This window comes from Lepidochelys olivacea (genome assembly GCF_965140295.1).
Source record: "Lepidochelys olivacea isolate rLepOli2 genome assembly, chromosome: 11".
Lineage (NCBI taxonomy): Eukaryota > Metazoa > Chordata > Testudines > Cheloniidae > Lepidochelys > Lepidochelys olivacea.
The window spans coordinates 10,538,973-10,561,361 of record NC_140421.1 but is presented as its reverse complement, the minus strand read 5'-3'; the positions used below and the strand labels follow the sequence as shown (position 1 = coordinate 10,561,361).

General features: G+C 43.0%; 1 protein-coding gene across 8 annotated transcripts in view; it reads left to right on the top strand.

The window, feature by feature from the left end:
* Positions 1–22,389, top strand: part of SEMA5B (semaphorin 5B) — a 362,976-nt gene that overhangs the window by 262,990 nt on the left and 77,597 nt on the right. For all 8 annotated transcript variants that reach the window (XM_084642529.1, XM_084642523.1, XM_084642528.1 and 5 more), the window contains 4 exons: positions 7,836–7,934; positions 10,293–10,506; positions 13,095–13,380; positions 18,924–19,059. In XM_084642529.1, the coding sequence (XP_084498655.1) occupies positions 7,836–7,934; positions 10,293–10,506; positions 13,095–13,380; positions 18,924–19,059 (735 nt within the window). The remainder of the gene's footprint in view (positions 1–7,835; positions 7,935–10,292; positions 10,507–13,094; positions 13,381–18,923; positions 19,060–22,389) is intronic.

Here is a 22,389-nt window from a genome sequence, read left to right as displayed (position 1 = left end):
CCCGGGGGGAGCTGCACAGTGATCTCCCACCTCTGTGCAGCCAGTGGCCTGTGCTCCCCAATCCAATGCTGGAGCCTCCACATTTATTTGACAAATAAAATTTGCAGAATTATAAAATATTGTGTGCAGAATTTTTAATTTTTTGGCACAGAATGCCCTCAGGAATGGTACATGCAGCTACTAACATATTACTTGTACGTACATCACGCAGTGCTTATGAGGACCACTAGGATATAAGCTTTCATTTGATATCATCTTGATCAATAAATGCCATGATAGGAATGTGTTATGTGTAGTGAATTTGTCAGGGCTTATTGTAGTTGCTGACACAGGGTGGCAAACCACCAAGGTGTCATGGAAGCCCTTTCCCTTCCCACTCCACCACTCACACACAGCGAGCAGGAATAATCTGCTTGGGTCTTCCTGGCAGTGCCATAGAACTTCTAAGGGGCATGCCTGGGAGGGCTGCCCGCGCACACTGGGATGACTGCACTCTGATGGCTATACCTGTTACACGTGAGTAGAAACAGGTGTGCCTCCGAGGCTTCTCCCACGCTTTTACCAGCCAGAATTTCGTCTCATCAGGGCTTTTCCACGGGAGCGCAGTATGTTTTCTGTTCCAGGCAAACCCTGACCCACAGGAGGCATAGTCGAGCCCACTGCAGCTGAATGCACTCGTGTTCACTGTCCCTGCAGCTGAGAGGGCCGTGAACAATATCTTTAAATGTTTAGAGCTGTAAGTGGGAACTGAAGCACGCCCTGGTGCTGTGGAAATTCCCAAAATCCCATCCCTGTCAAGAAATGTTTCCCCTGCATTCAATCAATGCCATAGATAGAGCCATGAGTCGTTGACAGTAATGTGTAAGTTACAGTAGAAAATACTGAATCATAGAATTAAAGAAATACCAGCTAGGGACAGTCTAGAGTCCATCCCCTGATACCCACCATGCAGAGTCTCTCCCCACTGTGTATTCTTCAGTATTTGGTCTGATCCACTTTTAAATGACTCAGGCAGTGTGGCTTCTAATGCCTCATTTGGGAGGGTAGGAATTGGCATATTAACTGAGAGCTTGTCTTCACTGAAAACACGACAGCAGCACAGCTGCGGCACTTCAATGTAAACACTACCTGCGCCTACGGGAGGGAGTCTCTCATCGGTGGAGATAATCCACCTACCAGAGAGGCAGTTGCTAGGTCAATGGAAGAATTCTTCCATTGACCTAGTGCTGTCTACACGAGGACTTAGGGCAAGTCTACACTGCTGCAGCGTCTGGTGAAGACACACTATGCCGACAGGAGAGCGCTCTCCGTCAGCATCATTACTCCACCTCAATGAGAGCTGGAAGCTAGGTTGGTGGGAGTGAGAGTGTCTCCTGCCCACTCAGCGCTGGTGTGGACAGAGCTTAGGTTGATGTAACTTGCATCGCTCAGGGGGTGGCTTTTTCACACCCCTGAGCGACATAAGTTACATCAACTTAAGCGGTAGTGGAGACAAGCCCTTAGGCTGGCTTAACAATGCCACTCACGGGTATGGATTTTTTGCATCCCTGACCAGTATAGTTAAAGTGACCTAGTTTTCTAGTGTAGACCAAGCCTCAGACCAATGGTCCATCTAGTTCAGTATCTTGACTGTTACAGCACCAGCAGGGCCAATCAGAGGTGGGGCCCAGGAGAGCCATTTGGCCTGGGCTTCAAGCTCATAGGGGGCCTCAAATTTAGACACTTGTTAATTTTTTGGCATTTGATAAGTTTCTCAACTTGTTTTTATGAGCATCCCTATTGGACCAAAATGTGGCACACACACTCAGAGCTGCAAATTTAAGCAAATAAGAGAAATATTCAAATTATGTCTCACTCTTCTTTTTTTTTTTTTTTGGGTGCCTTATTTTATTTTCATGTGTCATCATTTTTTATTTTTATTATGCCTTGGGGCCTCAAAAGCTGGAAGTGGCCCGGGCCTCTCTGGACCTCTGAGAGGGCCTGAGCACCAGTAACAGCTGTTTCAGAGGAAAGATCCAAGAAATCTTTCAGTGGTAGCTATGGAATAACCTGCCCACAGGGAGGACTTTTTCCTAGCCCCTTCAGCCATTTTGACTAGAGGCTGGTTGAAACCCTGAAGCATGAGAATTTTTATCCCTTCCAAAATACGTGGAATAAAACCCTTGCTGTTGAAACTCTAGATGTTCTTTTTCTCCATATAAACTCCTATTCCTTTTTTTTAAAATACTTCTAAGCTCTTGGCCTGGATGATATCTTGTGGCAATGAGTTCCACAGGTTAATTGTACATAGTGTGAAAATATACTTCCGTTTATCCACAGCCAACATCTGACCATTAGGGGTTTGATTGTAGTCCTCCTCTTACCTATACCTTTGTTCAACATTACCCCATTTCTCCTAGTAAAACCATTGTGAACCGTACCCCAAGTGGATCCTCTCCTTCTTTGCTATCTGAATGGCTTATTTGTTTCTTTGCCAATGTCAACAGATCATCCAGAATCATTTCTCATTATATAATGTGTTTGTATTTTTACATTATGCTAGTTTCATGTTCCACCAAGATATTCAGCTCACCTGTTGTACACCATCTTGAGCCAAATGACTAAAAACCAAATAAAAAGCACACAGAAAACCCAGCTCCACTGGTTTATTCAAAGTGAGGTCCCAATTAAAGGGGGTCACAGCATATAGTTAGACATCAGAAGGAAATATACACCTGTGCCATGAGATTAAGATGTTCAAAGATGACAGATTACATGCTTGGGAAGCATCTACAGCAGGTTTGTTCTTAATATGCTGAAAACTGCCTTTTGATTTTTCTCTGAACCTCAGCCCAGCAGGGACTTCAGCCCCCTTTATTTGCCTTGCTGGTCTCCCAAGATGAAGAAGAGCAGTAATGGGGAGAAGGCGAGAAAGGCGCCATTTTCTGTGATTGGGTTTGAAATGCTCTTGGTGACCATTCAGAGCAGCCTGCAAATGTGTAAATGCCAGAATGAGGCCTGCTCTTAATACCTTGCTGGTCGCTATTAAGTCATTCATGGCCAAATGTTGGAACGAATGAAACAAAGTAGCAAAGACTTAAATTAGGTGGCAACAATCAAAGTAATGGAAACAAAACTAAGCATTAATTAGCCATTGGAACAATTCAGCAAGGATCGTGATGGATTCTCTATCACTGACCATTTTAAAATCAAGATTGGATGTTTTTCTGAAATCTGCTCTAGGAATTATTCTGGGGAAGTCCTATGGCCTGTGTTCTACAGGCGGTCAGACTAGGTGGTTACAATGGTCCTTTCTGGTCATGAAATCTTTGAATAAATGGAACTGCAAGTGAGGGCTTTAGTGAAATTCTCTCATTGATATTGAAGTGGGATGACCTAGTAGATTGAGTACTAGGCCAGCAGTTAGAGATGCTCATGCTATCTAGGAAAACAGCTGAATCAGACCAATGGTCCATCTCGTTTAGTATCTTGTCTCTGAGAGTGGCCAGTGCTAGATGCTTCAGCGGACGGAGCAAGAACCCCGAAGTGGATAATTATGGAATAGCCTGTCCTTAGTGGAAGTTCTTTCTGACCCCATTACTTAGAGATTGGCTTATTTATATCAGTTCAACACTCTTTTTTGAAAATAATCCCATCTATTGTAATGGGGGCTGTTTTTGTTAGCGATGTAAATGTCCAGTCCTTTTTTTGGATCTGGTTTAGCTCTTGGACTCAATAATATTTTGTGGTGATGAATTTCACAGGCTGATTGGTCACAGGTTCATCTGGGCTGGTGTCATGACATCAGATTGCGATGTAAATATTATTGTGTCATGGAGTCTGGCTTGCCAAACTTTGTGACCGGGAGCAAAACCTCTTTGGATTCAGCCACACCTATTTAGAACAGTAATTGCTCCACATCTAGACAGCAAAATCTAGCACTGAATAGCTTCTATTTGTTTAAAACGTTTATGTCTAAGAAGCTGGCAAGTCAGAGGCTGTGAGTTGGAGTTGGTTATTCTACAGCATTTGAGTTAATTTCACTAACCAGTTAAAAATTTAAGTTATAGGGAGAAGTGTATCAAATACAGCCACAGATGACTTTTCAGAGAGACCCCAGGTCTTGTGGACAAGGTGGTAAATTTAAAGAAAGTGTATAGAAGGCTGGTCTTTTACAAAGGTATTTTTGAGTGGCGGGGAGTTAAGAGGGTATTTCATGTTAAGCAAATGAGGACGTTTCGAGAGTCAGTGAATCTAAACGTTTCTGTACCATTCTTGCTTTTGCGTGAGGCTTTCGCATAGCACAGACTGAGGCAACTGAGAGAGTGGAGCCAGCAGTGAAAAACTTAAGATTAATACAGTACTATTTTTAGGGATGTGTAGGAGGGTGTGCTGTTTGGTGGCTAGAAGAGGGGACTGGAACCCAAGACTCCTGGGTCCTGTTCTCAGAGCTGCCACTGACCCTATGTCCATGACCTTGGGCAAGTCCCTTAACATCTCTTTGCCACAGTTCACCTTTCTGTAAACAGGGAAGAATAATGCTTACCTGCTTCAGAAGGATGTTATGAGGCTTTAAATAATGTCAAGGAAAATACTTTAAGCTCAGTGGATAAAAAGAGCTATGTTATCATTTCCTTTCTTCCAGAAGCGTGCAGCATTGTTGTTTTTATTAGAGGCTTAGTTCCGTTAAAGAAGCTATACAGGTTTCAGGCAATTATTTTGTAGGAATAAGACAATTACATTTGCCCCATGTTATTGGTCTCCCTTGCACTGTTCCCTTCTTCCTCCTCCCAAGTGGTGTAAAAAATGCCACAGTTTGCCCTATTTCCATTACAGCCAATGAAAACTTAAGCAGATTCATCCCATTCAATTTTTGTGAAAAATACCAGCTGTCAAATGCTTCTGTTTTAACCTACTACCCCAAACTAACCATGTTCTTTGCTGCCATGATCAGGAGCGGGCAAGCTGAGTCAAAGGTCAGAATGAATTGCTACAAGCTCAGACCATGGTGGTAAGATCTCCTCAATATAGATTCCTTAGCCATTCACCTTCTGTTTTGCTAAATGGCCTGCATTTTTGCTCAAGTGAGCACAATTAAAAATGGTGCTTAACCAGGCAAAAATACAGGTAATTTACCAGCCAGGTTGGGATGCTTTGAGCATCCTAATCACCCTGGAGTAGAATTCATGTCATACTTTCCTGCTTATTGTTTCTGGCTGCCTGAAGAGTCAGGAAGACCTTGCAGCATCAGTTTACAGATCGTTCATTTTTTCAGTGTTATTTTGTCAGCCATGAGGTTTTTTTTTGTAAAATGGAAGTGAAGGTCCAGAATATAGTTCCGTAAATGTTGTTTATTTTGATCCTACAATAATAAAGAGAGGAATCTAGGCAAGACTCTACGCACCCCTAACACCAGTTACCCCCAAAAGATCAAATTAAACAAGTGGCTAATTCAGATCAGATGCTGATTACAATCTCCTCAAGGCTGGGGGAATTGGGAGTAGGAGTGGGGTCAGGTTAGCTTCTTTGAGACTGGAATTTGGATACAAATCGGCATACTGGGTTAGATGCTGAACGTAAATAGAAAATTCTGTGGGGAAAATTCTGTGGCCCATGTCTAGTAATTATATAGCAGCCACTGACCAAAGTGTTCTTGGTCCTGTACAGCTATCAAACCCAAATCTGCAGTCCTAATTCAGGCAAAACCCCCACTGCGTTATTGCCAGAGTTGGGATTGCGGAACTATGACTTACATATACAAGAATTACTTTACCCACCAATGAAATGCAGCCACCTCTAGGGTAGAGGAGGGCAATCAGATCACATAGCACAACAGAGCGAGAGGAGACATGGTCAGACAAGCCCTTAGTCTTATTTTAAAAAGCACAAGAGCTTTAATTTCAACACAAAACAGGTATAAGGGTCTTGTTATTTAAAGTCCTGTTTGATAGACAAAACCACAGTTTATCTGCTTCTGAACGATGAAGTGGTGAATTGACCCAGCTAGGATTTGAAGCTCTGGTTCCAGGGCACTTGGGGTTTCAAATCTGATCCCTGTTATATCTGATCAAGAAGTAATAAACCTGAAATTAAGATTGGCAGGTACCGATTCAACGGGAAGTGCAGCCTTCACATGGAATCTTTGAGTGCTCCCAGACTAGCTCTGAAAGTACACATCCCATTGCCTGGGAGCATCTTTAAAAAAAACAAAACAAAAAAACAAACAAACAAAAAAACCCCCAAATATTCTTAACATCAATATCTTGTTCTTAGCTAATGGTGGTAGCCTTTCCTTAAATACAGTCCTTCCAGGAATTGATTTCCATGTAGCAAATGAAAGGAGATAGGACTTAATCCAACTGAGCAAGTCTCTTCCCTCCCAAATGATATGGAGTGTTTTTACATGGCTGAATATTGCAAATGAAGTCTTCAGGGAAATGATCAGCCGCTTGTAGGACTTGGAGATAGGGGAGCTTGCAGCATGATTGTGACTCACAAAAGAAGGAGCTGTGTTTGCAATTGTGGGCTCAGCTTAATGGCAAATTATTATCTACAGAGGGTGGCGGGGCGGGGGAGGAGAGGAGGAAAGCAAAGCAGCCAGTGTAACCAAGATGAGGTTATTACTTTTAACAAGTTTCTTTTTCTGTTTATAATAGAATGTAAAGGTATCAAATTAAAATGTGCTCTATGAATGGTAGTCAATGAACAATTGCTTGTAGCCTTTTCTCTGTGAAGTGCAGGATGGACAGAGACCCCAAGACATGATTCTGATGTCAGACTTGCAGGACATCTCTCATATTCTGCATGGCTGTTAAGGGCAGCTCTGGGGAACGGGGGCAGGAACTATGGTTTTACAGCTATGCAGATCCATCAGTCATTTGCTACGTGCAGGAGTCCCCAGTTAAATATGTAAACAGGGGCTTTGCTGACACTCAGTGGCCTGGGCTGGCGTGGGGAATTTGTGTTATGCTGCCTCCTGTGAAACTCCTGAGAACACAGTCCCAGTGCATGAAAATCAGGCAGTGGAGCTGCCTAGCCGCAAGCGAGCCTCATTGCTCGACTCTCAGGCCTTGTCTACAGCAGAGAATTTCTGACTTGTTTTTCCAGCAACAATGCAGCTATATTGCTGCTAGCAACAGTACGAACCCCAGGGTAGGCAGGGCACCTGGTCTGCACTACAGCTTGTACATCTGCAGCCGCACCACTGCGAGGAAAATGGGTGTTAAATGTCCTATTGTAGCCACTCCCTCATTTGGCAAGCTAGGTGAAGTGCCTAAAGTGAGCCATTGGCATAACTGGTGAAGAGTAAATTAGATTAGATTATTGCAGTCCTTTCAATGGATTGGGGATCGTTAGAGGAGTAACCAACAAACTGGGTTTCTAACATCTCCTTGATACCTTGCTTTGCACATTGGTCATATGTTGCTTGTTTGACTTATCCATTCAGGCAGTGGACTGTACAGAGCTGTGTATTTGTACAGCACTTTGCTCAATGGGGCCTGATCCTGAATGGGGCTCTTGGATGCTATTCAAAGATAATTAATCCTCTGAGGTATACACCTCTACCCTGATATAACGCGACCCGATATAACACGAATTCAGATATAACGTGGTAAAGCAGCGCTCCGGGCGGGGAGGAGGTTGCGCACTCCGGTGGATCAAAGCAAGTTCGATATCATGCGGTTTCACCTACGATGCAGTAAGATTTTTTGGCTCCCGAGGACAGCGTTATGTCGGGGTAGAGGTGTATTTTGGCTGTAACACAAGTAAGGAAAATATGAGTTTTTTTTTTAACAAAAGTGCTAACTTGACAGTCCTGCTTTCACATAGCCTGTTTGTATTTTCCCTTCTTACAGGAGGAATGCCAGAACTATGTGCGAGTGCTGATCGTTTATGGCAAGAAGGTTTTTACCTGCGGTACCAATGCCTTCTCTCCAGTGTGTTCCAGTAGACAGGTCTGTTGTTGTCTTTCTCTTTTGGGAGGGGGAGGGATGGTGGCGTGAGATGAGGGTGTGTTCCAGGGAAAGAGAGTCATTTTGAGGCGAAGATGGAAATATTCCCTATTCTAGAATAAATATTCAAAATTCAGCTGATCTGAAATTGTCTCTTTGCTGTGATCCCACCCACCCCCCTTGCTGGGAAATGAGGCTGATGGTATATATGGATTGGGTTCAGCTACAAAACAATATTTGAGGCCTTGTGAGTCACATACTCCCTGTAGGGTAGTGCTTTGTGAGGTGAGAGGCTGACTGTGGTGGAGGGGGCTTGGACTCAGACTACCCTTTAGTTTTGGGAGGAGAGGTTTTTTTCACTTGTCCTCACTCCAGCCCCTTGTAGGGAGCAGGGCAGAAGAGCTGTGAAGGGAGCCTTGGGGTCAGAGGGATTACAGGGCTGTTGAAACTTTACACCTTTCATGTTTTTTTCTTGCTCTTACCTTGCTAATAAGCCGGTTGCTGACAGCTAGGACTGGCAACATGCATCTGTTATCTCTATAAGGTTCTTCCCTAGCTGAATGCTCAGTCAGCTTGAACTGGAAGCTGTCTCTGTTTTAGGATGTTGGGGATGTGCATGGGGCATGCTCCATCCTCTGACATCCTTCTCAGGACACAGATCATCCCAGGTGGCAATTGAGCTGGGTGGCATGGAACACCGACTGACTAATGGGGGCCTTCTGCAGCTCCCGAACAGGAGAGATTCCCCCTCAGAATCAGGATTGGCCCCTGCAGCTGTGTCGTTAGTACTACAAAGGCTGTTTTCAGTGAGAGTCGGCCCTGTTTGTTGGTATTCCAACTCATATAGGGTTCCACCAAAGCAAATGACAAAGCTCTCCTGGGTATGAAAAGGAGCAGGACCAGGTCTTCAGTGATTTTAAAAATGTCAGCATGTAAAATTGGAAACAGACGGAGCCTAGACATCCAGAGGCTGTAAAAAGGCAGCTGATGAATGTGGGTACAACTCCATTGACATTGGCGAGCTGCGCCTGCTGGCATCCCAGGTTGGTGCACATCACCTTTTGGCAGAGGGCCAGCAGGTCTGAAGCTCAAGCACCACACTAGGTCCTTGTCTAGTTGGCAATGGCTTGTCAATGGATTCTTGTCAATGGCTCCATGTCTAGTTGGCAGCTGGTATCAAGCGGAGCACCCCAAGGGTCGGTCCTGAGGCCGGTTTTGTTCAGTATCTTCATTAATGATCTGGAGGATGGTGTGGATTGCACCCTCAGCAAGTTTGCGGATGACACTAAACTGGCAGGAGTGGTAGATACGCTGGAGGGTAGGGGTAGGATACAGAGGGACCTAGACAAATTGGAGGATTGGGCCAAAAGAAATCTGATGAGGTTCAACAAGGACAAATGCAGAGTCCTGCACTTAGGACGGAAGAATCCCATGCACAGCTACAGGCTAGGGACTGAATGGCTCGGCAGCAGTTCTGCAGAAAAGGACCTAGGGATTACAGTGGACGAGAAGCTGGATATGAGTCAACAGTGTGCCCTTGTTGCCAAGAAGGCCAATGGCATTTTGGGCTGTATAAGTAGGGGCATTGCCAGCAGATCGAGGGACGTGATCGTTCCCCTCTATTCGACATTGGTGAGGCCTCATCTGGAGTACTGTGTCCAGTTTTGGGCCCCACACTACAAGAAGGATGTGGATAAATTGGAGAGAGTCCAGCGAAGGGCAACAAAAATGATTAGGGGACTAGAACACATGAGTTATGAGGAGAGGCTGAGGGAACTGGGGATGTTTAGTCTACGGAAGAGAAGAATGAGGGGGAATTTGATAGCTGCTTTTAACTACCTGAAAGGTGGATCCAAAGAGGATGGATCTAGACTGTTCTCAGTGATAGCAGATGACAGGACAAGGAGTAATGGTCTCAAGTTGCAGTGGGGGAGGTTTAGGTTGGATATTAGGAAAAACTTTTTCACTAGGAGGGTGGTGAAACACTGGAATGCGTTACCCAGGGAGGTGGTGGAATCCCCTTCCTTAGAAGTTTTTAAGGTCAGGCTTGACAAAGCCCTGGCTGGGATGATTTAGTTGGGATTGGTCCTGCTCTGGGCAGGGGGTTGGACTAGATGGCCTCCAGAGGTCCCTTCCAACTCTGTTATTCTATGATTCTGTGATTCCTCTGCATGTGGCAGATTTGACCATTGATTTACAATCATGCACAATGTCATTTTCTTACAATTGCCTATTGTTTTTTTTTAACATGGGGTTGTTACTTGGTGCTCAAGGAAAGGTTGAATTCTGTGTGCATGCTAAGAGAAGCCAACTGTGCTATAAAACCCTTTATTCCCACTTTCTCATTCCTTTTAAATACAGGTAGGAAATCTTAGTAAAACCATTGACAAAATAAATGGAGTGGCTAGATGCCCATATGACCCTCGGCACAACTCGACAGCTGTGATTACATCACGGGGAGAACTCTATGCTGCGACTGTAATTGATTTCTCTGGACGGGATCCTGCTATTTACCGCAGCCTTGGAAATGTTCCCCCACTTCGGACTGCACAATACAACTCCAAATGGCTTAATGGTAAAGTCCCATTGGTCAAACCTAAGCAATAGGTGTATTGAAAGCAACAGGATAGGCTTGTAAATCAGCTCCCTCTCCCGCATTTCACACTAGAATTCAGAATTGACAGGGGATTTCAGAGAACTTAATACAATTCAGAGAATGTGGTTTAGAGAGTACTTTTTACAGAGACAGGTTGCTGGGTATGTAGTCTCAAGGTGTCAAAGTGTTCTTTTTGAACATGAAAAAGATATTTTACCACTGGATGCCAGTCACAGAATTGGAGAGCAGCTGTGGCTTACATATGTTGTCATGTAATTGGCCAAATTCTGCAAGTTGCTGAGTACCCACAACTCCCACAACTTCAGTAGAGGTTGAAGGTGCATGGCATCAATGCAAGATGAGGCCCAAAATTAGGAGAAACTAAGTCAACATAAACCTCCACTCTATTATACATTCCTAGATGTTAAGGTCAGAAGGGATCATTATAATGATCTAGTCTGACCTCCTGTGTAACCCAGGTCATAAAAATTCATCCAGTAATTCCTGCATCGAGCCCTGGTTGAGCAAGAACAGAACTATTAGAAAGAGACCCAATCTGACTGAAAGATGTAAGTGATGGAGAATCTGCTATGTCCCTTGATTAGTGGGACCTGATCCACAAACCATTCAGGTCAGTGGGCTTTGGCTGAAACCTTATGGGCAGTGCTCACGTCCACTCTCCAGATCCTGGTGAGGCTTATCTGGGCTGCTACAGGGTTGTAGGATATTGTGTGAAGCAGTGCCTACAGGAAGAAGGTGGTGGACTATGGCATTGTCTTTCCAATAGGAGGCAAGTCCCAGCATTTCTCCTGTATGTCTGTTTTCACAAACAGACAAATAGAGAAAAATCCAGGAGAAGGAAAGAAAATCTGAAGAGAGAGTTTAAAGAAGAGTACAGCAAAGCTGAGCTGCCAATCCAATGCTATAGCTAAAGGAGCTAATGCAAACCTCAGATATATAAATGGGGAGATATTGAGTAGGAGTATGAAGGCAGTATTACCTCTGTATGCAGCACTGGTGAGACCATTATCAGAATATTGTGTCCTGTTCTGGTGTCCTCATTTCAAAAAGGATGTTGAAAAATTGGAAAGGGTTCAGTGAAGAGCCGCAAGAATGATTTGAGGTCTGGAAAACCTGTCTTGCAGTGAGAGACTTAATGAGCATAATCTATTTACCTTACTCAAAAGAGGGTTAAAAGGTGACGTGACTGTGCAGCATAAGTACAGGCATGGGCAGAAAATACCTGATTAAAAAAAGGGCTTTTTGACATAGCACACAAAGCTATAATAAGATCAAAGGCTGGAAGCTGAAGCTAGACAATTTCAAACTGAAAATAAGGTGCCTGTTTTTAACAATGGGGGTAATTAGCCATTGGAATGAGTTACCAAGGAAGGTGGAGGATTTGAAATCTCAGGAAATTGCTCTGTGGGGATTAGGTGCCTTTCTAAAAGATATGATCTAGTTCAACCAAAAATTACTGGGCTTGATGCAGGACCCACAGGGGGAAATTCTGTGGCCTGTGTTATGTAGAAGATCAGATTAGGCTATCATAATGGTCCTTTGGGCCTTAAAAATCTATATAGCTTTATCTGTGATAGTCTGATTGGAGCTATTCTGTGGTGCCCTCTCCTACTTTATCATCTGCTACCTCCCAGCTTAAATCTGCCTTGGAGCTTCACCAGAGCTCCCTGTGCACGCTCTGTTCTCCTCCTTGCTCCTGGGCTGTAGCATTAAAGGAATTCCTGTACATTTTTCTTCCTCCTTTGAGCGTTACATAAGCATAAGCATCATAAAAGCAGCCTGTAAAATCAACTGTTTTTTCCCCCCTCCAGTCAAATATTGTTCATTGGCCAAACTTTTTCCTTTGTTACAAAGTCTGTTGGCATGAATGAGTATACACTTAAAAACTTTGTGTAGTGTCTGATTAAAATGAACGCTTCAAACGTCTTCCAGAGTCTCTTAAATTCTTGTAGGGGGAGAACTAAAATGCTTGTTTTGATACTATCAGTTTTGGTGTGGTTTGTTTTACAAACATGAGAAAATCTTTTCGTGCCTATGAACTGGAAGAAGGCTCATGATAGAAGCCAGATGTCATTGCATTAGGAGAATAGGCTGAATGTTTCAATACAGCAGTTAGAGAATTAGGAGGTGATGCAAACAACATATCTAACACCATAAGGTGTGACTCAGTAATGAAAAGGGGTTGGGTGGCTTGTATTGTAGAGTGAATACAAGTACACATGAGTGTGCTCGTTTGCGCTCTCTCTATATATATATACACACAGAGTATGTCCGCTTGCAACTCCGCTTGCACTAAAATCAGTGGTAGCTATGCCACTGATAGCAATGGTGAAAGGATTGGGCCCAGTATTTGCATCACCAGGGTTGGAACTGAGGAACTGAATGGGAGCTACACATCCATATGTCGTTATTCTCAGATCCACTGCTCAGGTGCCCTCTGCCAACTCAGTGTCCCCTATAGTCTAACAGTGCAATGCACAGGGCAGTTCAATGAGCACCGTTCAGTTTCTGAGCTGGGTAAATCTCATTGTGCATCTGTTTTACAGAGCCCAACTTTATTGCTGCCTATGACATTGGTTTGTTCACCTACTTCTTTTTCCGTGAGAATGCGGTGGAACATGATTGTGGGAAAACTGTCTATTCCCGCGTGGCCAGAGTTTGCAAAAACGACATTGGGGGGAGATTTTTGCTGGAGGACACGTGGACGACTTTTATGAAGGCCAGGCTGAACTGCTCCCGCTCTGGAGAAATCCCATTCTATTATAATGAACTGCAAAGCACCTTCTATCTTCCTGAGCAAGACTTGATCTATGGAGTCTTCACTACCAATGTGTGAGTTGTGATTCTTTCAGTTATGTTTAGGCCCCACTTTCCCTCCCCAACCCCCAGCACAATGAAACCGACATATTTTCCTTTCTTACTGTCAATTCCAGTCAATCATTCTGAAAGATCTTTTAGAGGCAAAGTAACCTTTAGAACTTTGAGGGAGAAGCATGAACTATAAAATAGAGGGACATAAAGACACAACTGGAGATTGTCATATCACCTTTCTGTTGTTTGTTGTGATCATTTTCAAGGAAGTTGCATTGGGATGATTTTGGGTGTGCATGTGTGAGAATCCTGAGGACAGAGTCAGAGGAGAAGAGCTAAGTTTTAAAAAAAATATATTAAATTGTTTAGATTTTTATTTACTTTAAGTTAGATGAGTGTAAACAAGTCTTCTCCAGACCCCCCTTGCTCAGATGAGAACAATTTCTCACTGCTACCAGCATGTCCATTATGAGGTCACAGTAATACTCTCTAGAATTTACATTAGACTGAATTATAAAGGAGAAGATGAAAATCAAATTAATTATTGTACAAGATGTGACACTTGTGCCTAATTCGTGTAGCTGACTTCTGTGGGGCTACTCGTGGCATAGGATACTGCTCAATGTGAATAAAGGGTTGGTCCCAAATAATAGCCCATGCAGGACAGAGACTTGGCATCACACTCAAATAGAGATCTTGCTTATGTACAGTGATGCTTCTGCGGTGCTGGCAGTGGCAGAAATTGAGCTTGGGAACCCTTGATCTAAACACATGAACCTCTGCTTTTTGAGCTAAAGAACCTGATTCTTTCACTCAGGGCTTGTCTACACTATTGCGGGGGGATCAATCTAAGATACACAACTTCCGCTATGTGAATAGCATAGCTGAAGGCGACGTACTTCCATCTACTTACCGCAGTGTCTTCACTGCAGTGAGTCGACAGCTGACACTTTTCCGTCGACTGCGCTTTTGCTTCTCATTCTGGTGGAGTATCAGAGTCAATGGGAGAGTGTTCAGCAGTCGATTTATCGCGTCTATGCTAGACGCGATAAATCGACCCCTGCTGGATCAATGACTCCCCGCTGATCTGGCTTGTAGCGTAGACAAGCCGTCAGAGGCTGCAGCAAACTCATTAACCTCTCTACAGGAACTAGAGGCAGACTGTAAAGAGTCATGCTGTCTTAACATGGGCTCCACTGACACTGAGTTTGGGACAGAGAGCCAACTTCTCTCAAAGCAACACACTACTTTGTGCTTTTTGTTATCCACATACAGTACTTAGATATTGCAGCCCTAGAGGTGAAATCCTGGCTCCATTGAAGGCAGTGGGAGTTTTGCCATTGAAGTCAATGGGTCCAGGCTTTCACCCATACTCTATAAACGCCCAGAGGGAGGGAGGGTGGTAGGCTGTACTTATCTATCTATCTATCTATCTATCTATCTATCTATCTATCTATCTATCTATCTATCTATCTATCTATCTATCTATCTAGTGCTATTTCTGCATGTTCACTGCCAAAATCAGCCAGGAACTAGCCAGTGCAGAGCTTAAAAAAGAAAATATAATTGGGCAATGGGCCTGAACCACAAACCCAGATCCAAACATCCTATGGACTTTGGAGAAAATCTGACCCAGATCTGAACTTTGAATAAAACACTCTCTAGAATTAATGCTTAAAGGAAGTTAGCCAAACATTCTGACCCTATAAAGAAACTTGGCTAGAGCTTTGGGTTAAGATAGAAGACAGTGCTTATGTTACCAAAAGTGGCTGAGCAGTTTGCAATGAAGACGTTGAGGGTTTTTATCCATCCATCCATTTGTCACCAAAACGTTTGAAATGATAATTTAAAAAAAAATACATTTTTATAATTAACAACTGGTATACTTAGAATCTACTGGGAGAAGGTATTGGGTGGCATGGGTTGGATAGGATACTCTCCTGCTGGGTCTGTAGCATCACTTCTCCCATTATTTGCAAGCAACACAGAATGTAATGGGTATCCCCCAATCCCTATACGGGATACAGTTAGACACTTTTGTTACTCCATGGCTTTAAAGGGCCCACCCCCACACTTGGTTCATCCTTCGCTCCTTCACCTGCTGAGAACAATGTATTATATAACGCTGGTGTAATTGACTAGATGCGTTATTATTGACAATAGCTGAAGTTAGAACAAGTAGTGTTTTTTGTGGCTCTGACAGAATGTTCTTTCAAGAATTCAAAGAGGAAAATGTTCCAATTTGTTATCTGACTAGAGAAATAATGATAATTATTCTTTTAACTTCCATCAGGATTTATATCTTGCTATATGTGTTCTGCATGCAAAATAAGGCTGATTTATGCTCCAGTCTGTGTATTTATCCACTGTTCTGCTCGTAGACTGAAGATACATGATTTTTGTTTAAAAGTATTATTACTTTTTGAAAACTCGTGTTTAATGGTATCGGGGCCATTTCCCAACAAAAGATGATTGGCTTATATCATACTTCATTGTGAAAAATCCATGACAAACAGATTTATTACTCGTTGTGTAATATTGAGCTAAGTCAGCAGAAAAGATGGTTATTTAGGGAAGTAGCTTCTGAAATATTTAAACAGTTGTTATTAAAGTTTTTTCTATAAGGTCATTGAGATCACATTTAAAAGCTCTTTGAACTAAATCATTTTCCAAACAGCCTGGTTAATCGTCACCACTGGTACTGGATGTGAATGAAGGGGGTAGATACCCTTGGCCCATGCATCACCCAGAAATAAAGAACTGTATAGAGAAATTAATGTCAGTGATTTAAGATTGGGATCAAACTTTAGATAGTCAGGGTGAAACAGCACTGCCCTGGAGGTGGGATAATTTCATGGAGAGTATCTGATATTCACTTCTTCTCACTCATCTTCAGCAGAGCAAAGGAACTTACCCAATGCACAGCTACAGACTAGGGACCGAATGGCTAGGCAGCAGTTCTGTGGAAAAGGACCTAGGGGTGACAGTGGACAAGAAGCTGGATATGAGTCAGCAGTGTGCCCTTGTTGCCAAGAAGGCCAATGGCATTTTGGGATGTATAAGTAGGGGCATAGCGAGCAGATCGAGGGATGTGATCTTCCCCCTCTATTCGACATTGGTGAGGCCTCATCTGGAGTACTGTGTCCAGTTTTGGGCCCCACACACTACAAGAAGGATGTGGATAAATTGGAAAGAGTCCAGCGAAGGGCAACAAAAATGATTAGGGGTCTAGAACACATGAGTTATGAGGAGAGGCTGAGGGAACTGGGATTGTTTAGTCTGTGGAAGAGAAGAATGAGGGGGAATTTGATAGCTGCTTTCAACTACCTGAGAGGTAGTTCCAGAGAGGATGGTTCTAGACTATTCTCAGTGGTGGAAGAGGACAGGACAAGGAGTAATGGTCTCAAGTTGCAGTGGGGGAGGTTTAGGTTGGATATTAAGAAAAACTTTTTCACTAGGAGGGTGGTGAAACACTGGAATGTGTTGCCTAGGGAGGTGGTGGAATCTCCTTCCTTAGAAGTTTTTAAGGTCAGGCTTGACAAAGCCCTGGCTGGGATGATTTAATTGGGGATGGGTCCTGCTTTTGAGCAGGGGGTTGGACTAAATGACCTCCTGAGGTCCCTTCCAACCCTGATATTCTATGATTCTATAACTTGACTCTGAAATGTTTAGCAGGGCTCTATAAGAATTCATTCAATTTGGAAAAGCTATGCTGCTTTATTTAGACTAGCCTTTTTGTGTGTGCCTTGAGGCATTTACTTGTCACCCATCATTAGCTTTGTCTAAAGAGCTGCCTTCTGTGAACATGCACTGCGTCAGCGGCATTCAGACAAAAGTGGAGAAAGGTTCGGCTTGCGTTGCTTTGACATGTTCAAAGTGAACTGCTCCATTGCACAGTGGAATGGAAGGTGCAGGGAGGGGAGTTAGTGGGGGGAGGAAAAGGGTAGAGGAAAAAAAAGTTTCTCTTTATATTGGGTTGCTCCAAAGGAATCTGCTGTGAAAGAATCTGTCCCTCTGGTTCCCTGCCTGGAATCGTGCAGCTAGGCTTTTTGTGTGTGTAATTATTGGTTTAGTAAAAAATTGTTCTTTTCAGAGACTTCAGATCGCTTTAATTAGCGCAATATGTCAAGCAAACCCTGGGTTATCTAAAAGCCACCATGACAAGTCAATCATGTTTCAGAATAGCAGCTGTGTTAGTCTGTATTCGCAAAAAGAAAAGGAGGACTTGTGGCACCTTAGAGACTAACCAATTTATTTGAGCATAAGCTTTTGTGAGCTACAGCTCACTTCATTGGATGCTTGCAGTGGAAAATACAGTGGGGAGATTTTATATACACAGAGAACATGAAACACATTCTTGTCAACTGCTGGAAATGGCCCACCTTGATTATCACTACAAAAGGTTTTTTTTGTCTCCTGCTGGTAAAAGCTCACCTTACCTGATCACTCTTGTTACAGTGTGTATGGTAACACCCATTGTTTCATGTTCTTTGTGTGTATAAAATCTCCCCACTGTATTTTTCACTGCATGTATCTGATGAAGTGAGCTGTAGCTCACAAAAGCTTATGCTCAAATAAATTTGTTAGTCTCGAAGACAATCATGCTATCCTTTAATGATCTATTTTTATTTTTAATTTGTTGTCTTTCTCTCTAATTTTCTCTCCTTTTCTTCTTCCTTTAAAAAGAATGGTTTGAATTCCGGGTTGGGCTTATACAAGCCCCATCACTTAAGTAAATATCTATTGTTTAGGGCTTCATCCTATTTAGATATGGAGCCACTCCTGGGTGGTTCTGGGTGACATCACTGCCTGTTAAAGTTAGAAGTGGAGTGTGCTTCGCACCTTGCCAAAACATACCCTTACTGACAGAAATGGAACAGCAATGGCCCACTGAGCTGCAGGATATGGTGACTGAGTAGGGTAAAGTTGCTGAAACAAGTTCCCTTGCCAGATAGTCCTTTGTCCAGAAGCATTTGTTTTACAGACTGATTCATCTGCTTGGGGCATGCATTCTTGAGACAGATACAATTCCCAGCTGGGGATGCAAAGAAGTGAACTGTGGTAATTGAAAACAGCGTTTTCTGTGGCATGACCTTGCATGTTGAACTGTTGCAATAGCTGGCATGGTGCTAATTCTCTCTCTAGGTGTATTTAGAATAGTTTTGCAGCTATTGATTTCAGGCATCTACAGAAACTGAATTTCACCTTCATCTGACAAATACCATGAAATTAAAAATTAGTCTGTTCATTATCAGTGAGGATTGATGGGATGTAAAAAAAATAAATAAAACACTGGACCCAAATAATCCATGGAAATGGAACAATATGGGCCCTTCATGTCAGGATTGCTTTTGTGGCTCTTAAATCCTACATTTTACAGTCGAGATTAAAATTGATTCTCAAGATTGTCATCTAATCTGGTTGCATTTTTTCCTCCTTCCGAGATCTGTAGCACTGCACTTTTACCTGGTAATTTACATGTGTTTTATTCACGTGGAGTTTGATGTCTGTTATGATGAAATTGTCAATGTTCTAATGATAAAATTGATTTCCCCCCCCTCCAGAAACAGTATAGCTGCTTCAGCAGTATGTGCCTTCAACCTCAGTGCCATTACTCAGGCATTTAATGGCCCTTTCCGATACCAGGAGAATCCAAGATCAGCATGGCTGCCAACAATAAACCCCATCCCTAATTTTCAGGTATGACTGCAGTACTTCAATTTACTCCAGACCCTTTTAATTTCTCTTTGATGGAACCGTTGTACTGAGTTGATTTGTATGGAATTCAGGGCTCCAGGCAGAAGCATGGTGCCGTACAAGTCAATGAACTATATTTTTCCACACGGGGAGGTGTAATGGAAAATTAGGGTTTGAGGTGGGTTCTTTTTAGTGCTCTAGATTTACCAAAATACTTCAAGATAAAGACTGAAGTGGGTAGAGGGGAAAAGCATGGTCAGTTTTTGGAAGAATTCAGGAATCACTGTGTGTTTTCAAATGAAGTAGAATGAGGAGGAAAAAGTATATATAGGTCTAGCTTCTCATCTGGGGAAAGTAAACCTTTTTCATCCAGCATATTCTTAGTCTGTGGAACTCCCTACCACATAATCTGGGTATAGCTCACCAAATCAATTACCTGAAATTTCAGGAGCCTTGGGGATTGGTGCTCCTTCATCCCTCCTATTCTCTGCTTGGGGAGTCTCTTATGAGCTGTAATGCTTTGATGTAATTCTGGTTGTTGGCCATGATATGGGGGTGTCTGGGTGGTGTTTAGTGGCCTGTGATATACAGGAGGTCAGACTGGATGATCTGGTGGTCCCTTCTGGCCTCAAATGCTATGATTATGATTCTGTGATATTACTGAGACTATGAACTTCGCAGAATTCAAGAGAAGATTGAACATTTCTATGGAGAATAAGAATAGCCAGAGTTGTTATAGTAAAGATTTAGAAAATGAACAAGAGTTGTGGAAGGGATATAAACCCTCATGCTGACAGGCAAAAAATAGCCTCTAATTAAAAGGCTGAGGATGAAAATTTCTTGGGGGACAGATTATCCCATAACTTCCCACTGCAGGGTTTCTTGCACCATCCCTTGAAGCAGCTAGCATTGGCCTCTGTTTGAGACCATATTGGGCTAGAGGGCCTGCAGAATGTGAATTCCTATGCTTCTAGGTTAGTATTTCTGCTATGCTCATCACTGTGGTACGTGAGTGTCTAGAATGAGACTCTTAAAATGAGCCATGCAGACTTCCCAGCCATGGTTTGCAGATTCAGTGGCTGGAAGCTGAAGCTAGAGAAATTCAGACTAGAACTAAGGCACATGACCATTGGAACAACTTACCCAGGGATGTGGTGGATTGTCTGTCACTTGAAATCTTAAATCATCTCCTAAATCTTTCAGTCAAGATTGTGGGGGTGTCTTTCTAATAGATAGCTCTAGCTCTCCCTGAATTTATGGGCTTATGCAGGAATTACTATGGCCTGAGTTATTCAGGCAGTCAGACTAGATGATCATAATAGTTCCTTTGGGCCTTAAAATCTAAGCATCTGTGAATTTGCCAGGATCCTGAGTTGCAGCAAATTGGCAAAAAAGGAACAAATTGCAACCGTCCAGCTTTACAGTCAGCTCTGCACAAAACCTCAGCAAGTGAAGATGACTGCTTCAGAGCATCCATGAGAAGCCTCTGCTATCTGGGCTGCCATGAAGCCTGTATTTCAATGTAGAACTTAGTCATCCCGCACTGGTGGAAATCGCAGGGGGAGTGTCAGTGTGTCAGGAATCTTTCCTCACACCCTCAGGGTGAATCTCTCTGTGGCACAGTGGGGCCTTGTGCCAAATTGAGTGCCTAATTCTCCATAGAAATGCAGAGTTGCAGTTGATGCAGATTACAGATTCCAACATACATTGCTCCATCTTGATTGGCTACACTTTGGCCACCCTGATCTAGGTGCACTCAAAACAAAATCTAAGGTCTAACTGGAGGCCTGGTCATGCTGAATGCCCTCCATTCCTACTGGGTTTGAAGGGTATTAGGGTTCTCTAAGAGTCAAGGGTGTTCAGCACCTCACTGGACTGTGTCCTGGGTGAACAGGAAAATGCAAAAAATGAGTCTGGAAAAGAGATTTATTTGCTGTGGAAAATATCAGATACAGTGGGGGAGTGAACAGGTTACAGGACGAATATATGAGAGTTAAAAGATAAAAAAATAAGAAAAGGAAAGGAAGGTACGTGGCAGATGAAAGGAAGATTGCAAAAAGAGATTAGGAAATATTTCAAGTACGTAAGGAACAAGAGGTCAGTGAAGGGCCTTTATGAGATGACAAGGGTAATTTAGTGACAGAAGAGGCAGATATTGCAAAAAAATTAAATTAATTCCTTGACTCAGTGTTCACAAAGGAAGATGAGGGAAGGATGCCAGAAAAAAAAAAGTCTTCGCAGAGAGGAAGGAGAACTACTGAAGTATATAGAGGATCAAGACAGCACAGATAATCAGGAAATTAGAACAAAACAAAATAAAACAAAAATGGGAGGATGCTGTGTCAGCATGTGGGCTGCCAATAGAGCAAAAGGGTTATCTTCTGCTTGATGAGAGTAGGAAATAAAACTAACCATAACATTCCAACTATCAGTGATGACCTGTGAGGGAAAAGGGTATAGTGGGTAAAAGTTAGACTATCTGAAGCATGAACATGCAGGGCCAGAGAGAGAATGAGAAGGAAGTGGCAAAAGAGAGATTTCCAAATTTCTTTAGGAACCAGGGATTAGGCACTGATGAAATAGAAAGAACTTCTCTATTAGAAAATGTATTCTCTAAGGATTGAGTCAGAAAACCACTAACCTTGGCATGAGTATTTGGAAAGAGGCTGAAGATACTAACCAAAGGGCTAGAACTTCAGCTGAAGTACATCAGCACCAGCCCTATTGACTGCCCTAGATTTCCTCCACTTCCTCCAGCTCTGGTTGCAGATTTTAGTTAGCTGCAGATTTTCAGCAGGGATTCACAAAAGGAAAGTTGTGTCCAGCCATAGTGAAGAATGTGTTTGTTGTTGCAGTAAAGAGTCAAAAATGGGACCCCAATTGGGAAAACATAATTTGTCAGTTCCCTGATCTGTTAAGACCAGTAAATCAGTTGAGCAACATAGTCCAGTGGACCGAGTTTAGGACTGAGCACTCATCCCAATTCTGCCTTTGACTTCTGTGCCTTTGGGCACAGGACATTTAACAGACTCCTCATATTTCATATGGGTTAATGAAAGCCTCCTTGCCCACCTCACAGCTCCAGTCCTGTTCCCAGTGACGTCAATAACAAACGTCTCGTTGGCTTCTGTGGGAGTATGATTTTGCACAGTGCTTTGACAATATTAAGTGATAAGTATTAAAGTATGATATAAAGTGAATTCCAGGGCAACTCAGGCCTCAGAATGAGGTAACCAGGGTAGCAGATCTGATGCTGCTGTTGAACTGAAGCAAGGAGGCCAATGCCTTAACCAAAAGGTCCATTTTGGATGGACGTGGGAGGTAAGGTGAAGT